The following is an 11,364-nucleotide window of genomic DNA, read 5'->3' as shown; positions in this document are numbered from 1 at the left end:
CACCCTAGCCTCATCTAGTGTTACTCACCCTAGCCTCATCTAGTGTTACTCACCCTAGCCTCATCTAGTGTTACTCACCCTAGCCTCATCTAGTGTTACTCACCCTAGCCTCATCTAGTGTTACTCACCCTAGCCTCATCTAGTGTTACTCACCCTAGCCTCATCTAGTGTTACTCACCCTAGCCTCATCTAGTGTTACTCACCCTAGCCTCATCTAGTGTTACTCACCCTAGCCTCATCTAGTGTTACTCACCCTAGCCTCATCTAGTGTTACTCACCCTAGCCTCATCTAGTGTTACTCACCCTAGCCTCATCTAGTGTTACTCACCCTAGCCTCATCTAGTGTTACTCACCCTAGCCTCATCTAGGGTTACTCACCCTAGCCTCATCTAGGGTTACTCACCCTAGCCTCATCTAGGGTTACTCACCCTAGCCTCATCTAGGGTTACTCACCCTAGCCTCATCTAGGGTTACTCACCCTAGCCTCATCTAGGGTTACTCACCCTAGCCTCATCTAGGGTTACTCACCCTAGCCTCATCTAGGGTTACTCACCCTAGCCTCATCTAGTGTTACTCACCCTAGCCTCATCTAGTGTTACTCACCCTAGCCTCATCTAGTGTTACTCACCCTAGCCTCATCTAGTGTTACTCACCCTAGCCTCATCTAGTGTTACTCACCCTAGCCTCATCTAGTGTTACTCACCCTAGCCTCATCTAGTGTTACTCACCCTAGCCTCATCTAGTGTTACTCACCCTAGCCTCATCTAGTGTTACTCACCCTAGCCTCATCTAGTGTTACTCACCCTAGCCTCATCTAGTGTTACTCACCCTAGCCTCATCTAGTGTTACTCACCCTAGCCTCATCTAGTGTTACTCACCCTAGCCTCATCTAGTGTTACTCACCCTAGCCTCATCTAGTGTTACTCACCCTAGCCTCATCTAGTGTTACTCACCCTAGCCTCATCTAGTGTTACTCACCCTAGCCTCATCTAGTGTTACTCACCCTAGCCTCATCTAGTGTTACTCACCCTAGCCTCATCTAGTGTTACTCACCCTAGCCTCATCTAGTGTTACTCACCCTAGCCTCATCTAGTGTTACTCACCCTAGCCTCATCTAGTGTTACTCACCCTAGCCTCATCTAGTGTTACTCACCCTAGCCTCATCTAGTGTTACTCACCCTAGCCTCATCTAGTGTTACTCACCCTAGCCTCATCTAGTGTTACTCACCCTAGCCTCATCTAGTGTTACTCACCCTAGCCTCATCTAGTGTTACTCACCCTAGCCTCATCTAGTGTTACTCACCCTAGCCTCATCTAGTGTTACTCACCCTAGCCTCATCTAGTGTTACTCACCCTAGCCTCATCTAGTGTTACTCACCCTAGCCTCATCTAGTGTTACTCACCCTAGCCTCATCTAGTGTTACTCACCCTAGCCTCATCTAGTGTTACTCACCCTAGCCTCATCTAGTGTTACTCACCCTAGCCTCATCTAGTGTTACTCACCCTAGCCTCATCTAGTGTTACTCACCCTAGCCTCATCTAGTGTTACTCACCCTAGCCTCATCTAGTGTTACTCACCCTAGCCTCATCTAGTGTTACTCACCCTAGCCTCATCTAGTGTTACTCACCCTAGCCTCATCTAGTGTTACTCACCCTAGCCTCATCTAGTGTTACTCACCCTAGCCTCATCTAGTGTTACTCACCCTAGCCTCATCTAGTGTTACTCACCCTAGCCTCATCTAGTGTTACTCACCCTAGCCTCATCTAGTGTTACTCACCCTAGCCTCATCTAGTGTTACTCACCCTAGCCTCATCTAGTGTTACTCACCCTAGCCTCATCTAGTGTTACTCACCCTAGCCTCATCTAGTGTTACTCACCCTAGCCTCATCTAGTGTTACTCACCCTAGCCTCATCTAGTGTTACTCACCCTAGCCTCATCTAGTGTTACTCACCCTAGCCTCATCTAGTGTTACTCACCCTAGCCTCATCTGTTAGCACCCTCACAGTCCTCTTGTATTAATACTCTTTCTTTGGCCGCCTTTATGATATATTATTACTTATACAAGTACACTCTCTAGCCTCCTCTACATAGGACTCTCTAGAGTCCAAGACTTCTAGTGCCCTCTCTAGACCTCTCTATTTTAACCCACCACAGCCTCTATTAGTAACCCTTGATTACTGCCCTTCTCAGCCCCCATGTACTAGTAATCTCCCTTAGCCTTTTATTACTCCTTAATTAGCCTCCTGTCTGAAAGGAATGAACTCATGCTCAATGTGACAGAATCCACCTTTTTTATCTTAGAATTTGGTGGTCTAATAGGTTACTTATTCAGGGTAAAGTGGCACCGTCACACTCTGGGACTAAGCAGATATCGCAAAGACCCCCGACAGTGACTTGACCGCTGGCAGGGAGAAAGGACAAGTGGCAGGGAGAAGGCACAAGTGATATTTACTTACCTGAACCTGTATCTCACAGGCTCCGCCATCTTCCTCTAGTGGATTCTCTTTAGCTCCTGGTGCTTTAATGCCAGGAACAGTCACTGCTGTAGTCTCAAGCATGTGCAAGAGTACAGCATTGAGGTCTATGGACGATCTCATGAGACCGTGGGATCCTCCATAGATAGTCATTTCCCTGCAGCCACCACTGGTGACGGCTGGGGGGAATAACACTTCTAGACGGCGGTAGTTCCACCCAGTGTCTAGACGTGGCAGGTGTACTAAATATACAGAGACAAAATAGTCCCTACTTTGTCTCAGTATTTCTCTTGACTGGGTTGGAATTTCAATGAAATTAGTCAAATTAGTATTTTATAAGATTCCGTCTTTATAAAATATATATATATATTTTTTTTTTAAGGGGGGAGGGTGAGGGGTTTACAGTACTGCTTTAATCAGCTCAAGAGGTAATGCTTGTTTCTAGATGATGATATCAAGACAGCTGCATGTGGGCTGTCACTAACCTATAGAAAAACCACCTAGAAATCTGAATGTACAGTTCTTTGAGATTACAATTAATATTAAATGAGAGGGTTTACTAGATTTCTGAACAAACAGCAATATGCTCCAACTTCTATACCCAAAGCACACTACACAAAACAAATGCAGTTATTCATATTTCAATAAAATTACATATTAGTTGCAGGTAGTTTTCTTTCATTATTTACCCTATACCTCGAAACGTTTAAACAAGGCTAAGCAGCTGAATACATTTAAAATACCCCACAAAAGAAAGTTAACCAGTCCTACTTGGCGTCATTTTATAAAGAGCCAGAAGAATGTAGGTCAAGTAGAGCAGACGTACCACATGTCTCTCATTGTAGAGTAAACACACCTTAATCAATGATTAAGGCTCTTCCTACATTAAGTAATATGGCTACGTAGTCATTAAGGCTAAACGTAATCCCCTTATAAACACAGGCCCCACCTGTTCCACAAGCAGGATTGTTGGAACCTGTTCCTGATTATATAATCTAATTAAAATGATATAAATATAATATTTAGTCATTTATTTATAATAAACAAAAGTGTGATCGCATATATTATTTTAATTTGCCATATTCCCTCACAGAGCAGAATGACGCAACCTTACAAAATTAGAAACTGATAATGTATGCAGATGAAAAGTCGTTTTAAATTGATTTTTAGAACAGAAACACTTTGTAATACAAATATATCATATTCATAGTTTGCTTTTATCTGCCCCTCCTCTCCTACTAAGGCATGTTGTATGACACATACAGAGTACACAGGAGAGATCACTAAGTCACAGTGACGTGTCACACAAATCTTCGGGCCTATCCTAGAATCGTCAGTCATGTGATTTGTGTGTTGGCTGAAACCTGTTTGTGTGTGCTGGAAAAATGAAGTACATAGAGCTTTCTGGAGAAAGCTGGAGTGTTTGGCCACCTGCTGTTGAGAGAGGTTTATTAAAGATTTAAAACGTTTAAACCGTCTTAAAGTGTGGAGAAGCCATCTGCTAATGGCTGAAGCATTAGACAGGGAAGACTATATTAACAGAGTAATCCCCTCAAAGATAAAAGATTATTTCATATGAAAATAAAACAGATAATTATTTCTATTTATTTTACATTTGTTATGTATTAAATATTTTGTCTAGATTTATCAAGGAAAAAACAGGCTAAATAATAAGCATACACCACGATGTAAGTCTCATCAGCCTCAGCCAGAGATATTTTGCTGTTAGTCACATGAGTGAGCAAAAATTAGGTATGTACAAAGACATTTTTGACAGAACAGTTGATACAAAATGGCATATTATCAAGAGACACTGTAGCTACAGTTAGTCACGGGTTTAACCCTTACATGATAAGGTATTAAGTTGGTCCCTTTATGTTATGACTGTATTTATCACCATGTCTTTTGTTATATCAACACTTGATGACATTGGGGCTTGAACTTTATCCAGTTCGTTGTGATGGGTGCACTATTGACTTTAAAAAATATAGTACTTAGTATCACAGTTGGAAAAAAAGTTAAATATCTTATGCATTTCTGCCATTTTGATAGATATATCCATCTACCTCAGATTCTCGTAGATTGTAAGCTCGTTTGAGCAAGGCCTTGTTTACTTTTAAATATTCCCTTATACTATTTAATTATACAGCGCTACAGAATAAGTTGGCGCTATATAAATGCTAATAATAATAATTAGCAAAAAGTGCCAACAGATTCAATAAAATTATTTAAAACGTCTAAACTGAATTGTGAGTCTTCTTTTACTTTTAGATGTCAGTCAATTTTTCGGTGTTAAAGACAGATCCTTCTTTGGAATCACAAACAGTTTATTGTAATATTTCATAAATGTTGGTGATTATAATGAATTTTTACACATTTTTTTATGTAATTACTTATAAACCACATTACTGCCATTGATCTCTTTAATGTAAATTAAATATAATATAATAAAGACACCCTGCTGGGATGTGTTCATTATAACGTCAGGCCAATATACATTTTGAAACTGGCTATATTACAGAAAACTCTGTGTCTGGAGACAACAAGGCCTCTGTTCGACCCTGTCTTGGTGACTGCTAAAACACATTTTTGAACATATTATACTGTGGCCAAAAACAACCTAAAAGTAATTGCTGGGATTACACGTTAATAAATACTTGGACAAAAGTACAAATGGGGTCTGTGCAAAGGAGCTTACAGTGGGATATGAAAAAATATTAATTAAATGATTTATAGTATGTCTAAAGATGAAGGGGTTTATTTACAAAACAGTGAATCGACAAGAAAACCGAACAATGGAGGACAGAAGTTGGGCTATGGCTGATTTAGAGGGGTTTTTTCCCCCCAATTCTGCTATATTGGCCTACGCTTTCCAATCCGGTTGTCAATTCACCACAACTAATGGTTTAATGGATAAAACACCAAAATAAAGGTAAGTATTAGAAATGACCAGTTTTACTTGTATTTTGACGCTGTATTTATTGTTTTTGTTGAGCTTACTAATTTTCGCATATCACAAGCCGTCAAAACTGACATGCCAGTGAGTCCGCAGTTGCCTTAATTAGCACATAGTGTATTTTAGACAAAAAATTCTGTCTGCAATTTAGGTTAGGGTGATGACTTCATTTCCTGCAACGCTTGTGATTCTGAGATGTGATATACCACAACGGAAACTCTCAGAGGATTGTGTCAAAATGTGCTGGTGTAAAATGCCAACTACGCTTTCTTGAATGCGGAACACACCAAAACATGTTGTTTATTTATTTTAGACATTCTTAGTAAATTCGCACCATTTCTATATTCAAGTATGTTTTGTTTTACATATGTCTTAAATTAGTTGTATTATAGCAAAACAGGGATATTGAACCACAGAGAGTAGTAAAAAGCTCGTGGGAAGGCCATACACGAAGCAGAAGAATTAGACAGCCACTCATATTTATATAATTCTACTTTACCAATAATATGACATTAGAGCTTCACTTTTGGGCACTGTTGTAAACTTTTAATCCTTGTTAAAATTATATCTAGATTGGCCAATTTTAGCTTTGGGGGCAATAGAAAAACATCTAGAAGTATCTATATGAACCATAGACATTTCCGTTTTACACCAGTGAGTGATCTATCTTTTAGCCACCCCTAACCTAACAGTTTAAAAACAAAAATAACCACAGTAAGACCAGTTATAAACATTGAATCCCGTTCCTATGCAACCTTGACTTTATATAAAAGAAAATAAACTTTTTCGAAAAGACTCTGCTTTTTGTTTTATATTTCAGTTCCTATTTAACATTTTAATTTAGCCATTGAGTGAATCTTCTGATAAGTATTCTTATGGTTGTTATGTAACATAATCCAACACCATATTTTGTAGGGTTAAAGCACATGCCATTTGTCATCAGTTATCTTGCGATTAGAGGTTAATGTTTAACTCTCTGGGTCACTACCCTACTCAAACATTAACTCAAATCTTTACACTGGCCTTTCTTTCCCCCGAAAGTACGTCTTTGAAAATGTATAAGCTATAATACAGGATTTTCACTCGAAAATAATTTCCAACACAATAGATGAAAAGTCCTTATCCTGAATCCAGTTTTCTGTCCTTTTCAGACACACTTTCTGGCGACTCACATGGGGTGTGGGAAAACTGGAATGAAACAAAAGGGTTAAACAAGTCTTTGTGTAATCCCAGTCAAAGTGGTATTTTCAATTTGACTGGACAGAAGCTCTGTGGCTCTTCCCACCAGGATATCTAATATAAACCTCTCTAATTTGTTTTGGACATCACACATTGTTCAGTTTCGAATGTGTAAAAAATAGCAGTTGACAAAGCATGCCTCCTTTAATATTTGCTCTATGACATGATTTTTTATTTTTTTTTTAAATGTCCCAGAAGGCATTTGTTTAGCATTATAACCCATTAATCAGACACAATGCATGACGCTTGGAATCAGAAACACTTTAGGTTTATTACTAATAGGGAGAAAATTTTACATTGGAAGGCACAGGGAACAAAAAACACCAAATTGAATTTGCTGAAGTAAAATTAAAATGTACTTTAAATATAGATACACACACACATATTATACACAAACTCATACTTTCACACACATAAAATCATACAATGTAATTGCAACATTTTTACTGATGAACTTGTGAGTTATGAATAAAACATGTATGAGAAAGCTTAGCAATACAAGTCTGATGCAAGAATGAAAGCTGATGAACACTATTTTAGCTGGTAACAAAAAAAAAAAGGTGGTGCTCTCTCATAAAAATGATCAGGGCAAATAAGGAATGTGGGGGATCAGGGTAATAATTCCAGCATGACTGCTCACACATTTCATCAGAACCCGACTCCCTCCTATCCCTGCCTTCCAAGTGAAAAACTTCAGGAATTAACTCAAAAACTATTTGTATCATTTTTGTAAGTGTGTGTGTGTAAAAATCCCATTGAAAAGAACATTCCGTGCTTTTGTATTGAAAGCAGATAGGGCTGGCTCCCTGGAGCCTTGTGCTGGAGGGATAAGGTTACATCAGTTGATGTGCAGCCTTGGACTGATTGCTGTGTGAGTTGTGTTTCTCTGTGCTTGCTCCTTGCCGACGTCGTTCATCTTGGCAGCGCTCGGGGAGGGGCGTGCACATGAGCCGCTGTGGCTGATGTCACCACCAAATCCACGTGGTCCATCCCATTCACAAAATGAAACCCTCCCCCACTCCATGATATAAATAGGCTCCGGCAACGCAGTGCTGCAGCTCAATCTAAAAGCCAGCCGCCTGTTAGGGAAAACAATAATCAAGAAACACACTTCAAGTTTTAGAAAAGAAACACAAACAACAAGCAGAAGAAAACTTGGAACCTATATCAGGACTGGCTTTTATTGACGCTATAGGACTTCACGATTAATTTTTATTTTTAATTTTTTTTTAAATAACATTGTATCTCAAGAGGAAGAAGAATCCTGAACGTTCGAAAGGAGCGGGAGAATCTGTTTTGTTACAAGGATCAGTATTGTTTGGACGAGATCTCGTCAGAAATGGTCAATATGGAAATTAGCAGCATGGATTGTAGCACTTTGAAAGAGTTCCTGGCAGATGGGGGCCACAAATGCCTCATTTTGGACTGTAGGTCGTTTTTCTCGTTCAGCTCATCCCACATTATCGGCTCCAGCAATGTGAGGTTCAGTACCATCGTTAAAAGGAGGGCTAAAGGGACCATGGGCTTGGAGCACATTATACCCAACGAGGAGCAGAGGTGCAAGCTGATAGCTGGGATGTATGAAGCAGTGGTTTTGCTGGATGACAGGACCTCGGATTTGGACCAACTGAGAAAGGACAGTACCATGATTTTAGCTGTCCATGCCCTGTGTAGAGACCCACGAGGAAGCAGGATCTTCTTTTTAAAAGGTACATTGAACAACAACAAGATCTACTCATTCAAAATGAAATTAAAAATGTGCTTTTGTGAATCAAACTCAAATTAGAACATCCAGTCTAATAATCTATTTTTTTTTGTATCTTTACAGGTGGCTATGAGATATTTTCTTCAGAATATCCAGAATATTGCAGCAAATCTTCTCCCCCTGTGGGTCTGAGTCTCCCCCTTAGTGCCAACAGTATGCCAGGCAGTGCTGATTCAAACTGTACCCCCTGTGGTACCCCACTCTATGATCAGGTCAGTACACATAGCAGCAAAATGATCATTTAAATAAAGTAAATACAGTCCATTCTGCACACAATAGCCTATGTATTACTGAAGGGTTAAGCCATGTTATCTTTCCACTCCCATCAATAAACCTATGCCCTAATCCAATATTTGACTATAAACATTGCTGATAGTGTTACTGTTTGGACTGACACTGTAAAAAACAAAACACAAACATGTTTTCAGACGCTATAGCAGCTATTCCATATTGAGATGTATATAAAATAAAAAAATAATCAACCTACAAGCATCTTGATCTAACTGCCAATGTATTGGCACAGTTCTTCTATTACCGCGTCTAATGTTAAATACTACACAATACACTTTAACACGAAAGTCAGTAAAACAAGGAAAATGTTATATTATGTCTGTTCCTAGTCGTTCTAGGTCACTTACCATTATTTGTTTTTCTATGTGTTACAGGGTGGACCAGTGGAAATTCTACCATTTCTGTATTTGGGAAGTGCTTACCATGCTTCTAGAAAAGACATGCTAGATGCCCTTGGCATTACTGCCCTAATCAATGTTTCTGCAAACTGCCCAAATCATTTTGAAGGACATTATGTGTATAAATCTATTCCAGTTGAAGACAGTCATAAAGCAGACATCAGCTCCTGGTTCAACGAAGCTATTGACTTTATAGGTAAATATACTTTTGTTCAGAATATTTTATGCAAAATATCATTTGGTGTTAGAAATTTAAATCTGAATGATATACCTCAAACTAATGAATTGACCAGTCAGGAACCTGGCTATCATTTAAAAAAGTTATACTGACCCCTAGTGTACAACTCAACTGCACTCCATTTTTCCTAAACAAGACCTTTAAATATTGCATGCAGATCTGTGGGATTTGTTAGATATCACAATTAATCAATGTTACATTTTTTTGTATTTTGGCAATCCAATAAACATTTTATTAACCTCAAGGCTGTAAATCAAAAATAAACAAGCATATTGGACCTTTGCATTTCCTCCTAGCACAGCTACCAATATGACTGCCATATTTGGAAACTCAGTCTTGTAAAATAACCCAGAGCCAGTCTATTGTTAGATCACCTTCTCCTCAACTAGTTAACGTGATGGATTTAGAAAGAAGGGGCTGTTGATCTTAGTTTTAGCTAAAGGAAGAATAATTGGTTCTTTGTGAGTTTAGATTTTTGTACTACTATTTTTTTTATCTTGGTTTTTAACAATAACCCATTATATTCTTTTCTCTCCAGATTCTGTTAAAAAGATAGGAGGACGAGTGTTTGTCCACTGCCAAGCTGGGATCTCACGCTCTGCCACCATATGCCTTGCTTATCTCATGAGGACTAACCGTGTAAAACTGGATGAAGCCTTTGAGTTTGTCAAGCAGAGAAGAAGCATCATTTCTCCAAATTTCAGCTTTATGGGACAGCTTCTTCAGTTTGAGTCTCAAGTGCTAGCTCCTTCCTGTTCTGCTGAGGCAGGTAGTCCTACAATAGCAGTTCTTGACCGAGGAACACCCACCACTACAGTCTTCAATTTTCCAGTGTCCATCCCTGTCCATTCTACTGGAGGTTCTTTGAATTACCTTCAAAGTCCCATCACTACGTTTCCAAGCTGCTAAGAACACCGAACAAATAGAACTTTGACAGAAGCACATAGACTATATGTGTTTTTATTAAGTGCAATAATCACCAAAAAACTATTTCGTTGTCTTTACCTTTTTCAACATCAGTCCAACAGATGTGAAGACAAAGTTTTAGCCAGTTGAACTGGTAAACTCTGATAGAGTCAAAACTGACATAACGTTGTTTTGCCATTTTTTTATGAACTGTGTGTCCCACCACTAAGGAATTCAAGAGACAATTCACAACTTGCCTTCTATTCTATGTCTGCTATTAATGTTTGTTTGTTTGTTTGTTTTCTTTTGCAATCTCCGTGTTTTATAATGGGGATTTAACAGTATTTTCATTCCTGAATTTTACGTTATGCTAGTTGGTGAAGAGAGGCTGCTGTCTATGAATGCTTTTATTTTATTTTTTATTTATTCTGCAAGCTGCGTTTTGTCTTCAAAAGCCTAAAATTTCAGCTTTCAACAGAGCGAAGAAAATATACCTCAGTATTTTGTGGTACTGTAATTCCCGTTAGTATCTCAAAGCCAGCTTCAGTTTCCAAAGCACTGACGAAAAAGCACTAGGCCACAGCCTTCTTTTGAGTTTGCGACTGTTGTGAATATGCTATGATTTTATTTATAATGCAAAATAATATATTTCTTCTCCTGGGAGAAGACCTTTTTAATACAGAATTATGAACTTTTTTTATACTGATAGAATAAATTATGACATTTGTATTGAAAATCGACTCAGTTTTCCTGCCTCTTACTTAACTTTGCATTCACATATAATAGAATACAATCATCTTTATTTCTTACTTATATATTTTGGTATAAAACAGAGTACACCAGTCAATACAATTATGAATACAGTGTGCATGAAACATACAATGAGACTTTATTCACTAAACAAGAAATTGTGGTGAATTGAAAACCAAATTGCAAATTTAAAGTTAAAATTGGTAAAGCTGCCATTTTATTAAAACATTTGGTTTGCAAAGTTTTATTCCAACTGAAACAAGTGTTTTAATAAAAACACTGTTTTAGGTTAGAGTAACCCTTCCAAAATTGGTCCCTTCCCCCAAAAACATAAAGTTAAAACTT

The 11,364-nt window shown here is 38.5% G+C and overlaps 1 protein-coding gene across 1 annotated transcript; it reads left to right on the top strand.

Moving 5' to 3' along the window:
* Window positions 1-7,724: 7,724 nt before the first annotated feature.
* DUSP1 (dual specificity phosphatase 1) lies at window positions 7,725-11,009 on the top strand. The gene is made up of 4 exons (XM_063447363.1): window positions 7,725-8,380; window positions 8,500-8,648; window positions 9,102-9,321; window positions 9,902-11,009. Exons 1-4 carry the CDS (start codon window positions 8,011-8,013, stop codon window positions 10,270-10,272), a joined length of 1,110 nt encoding a protein of 369 aa, XP_063303433.1. The 5' UTR covers window positions 7,725-8,010; the 3' UTR covers window positions 10,273-11,009.
* Window positions 11,010-11,364: the final 355 nt, after the last annotated feature.

This window comes from Pelobates fuscus, chromosome 3, assembly GCF_036172605.1.
Source record: "Pelobates fuscus isolate aPelFus1 chromosome 3, aPelFus1.pri, whole genome shotgun sequence".
Classification (NCBI taxonomy): domain Eukaryota; kingdom Metazoa; phylum Chordata; class Amphibia; order Anura; family Pelobatidae; genus Pelobates; species Pelobates fuscus.
Note: the sequence above shows the minus strand (reverse complement) of the source record. Positions and strands in the feature narration are given on the sequence as shown.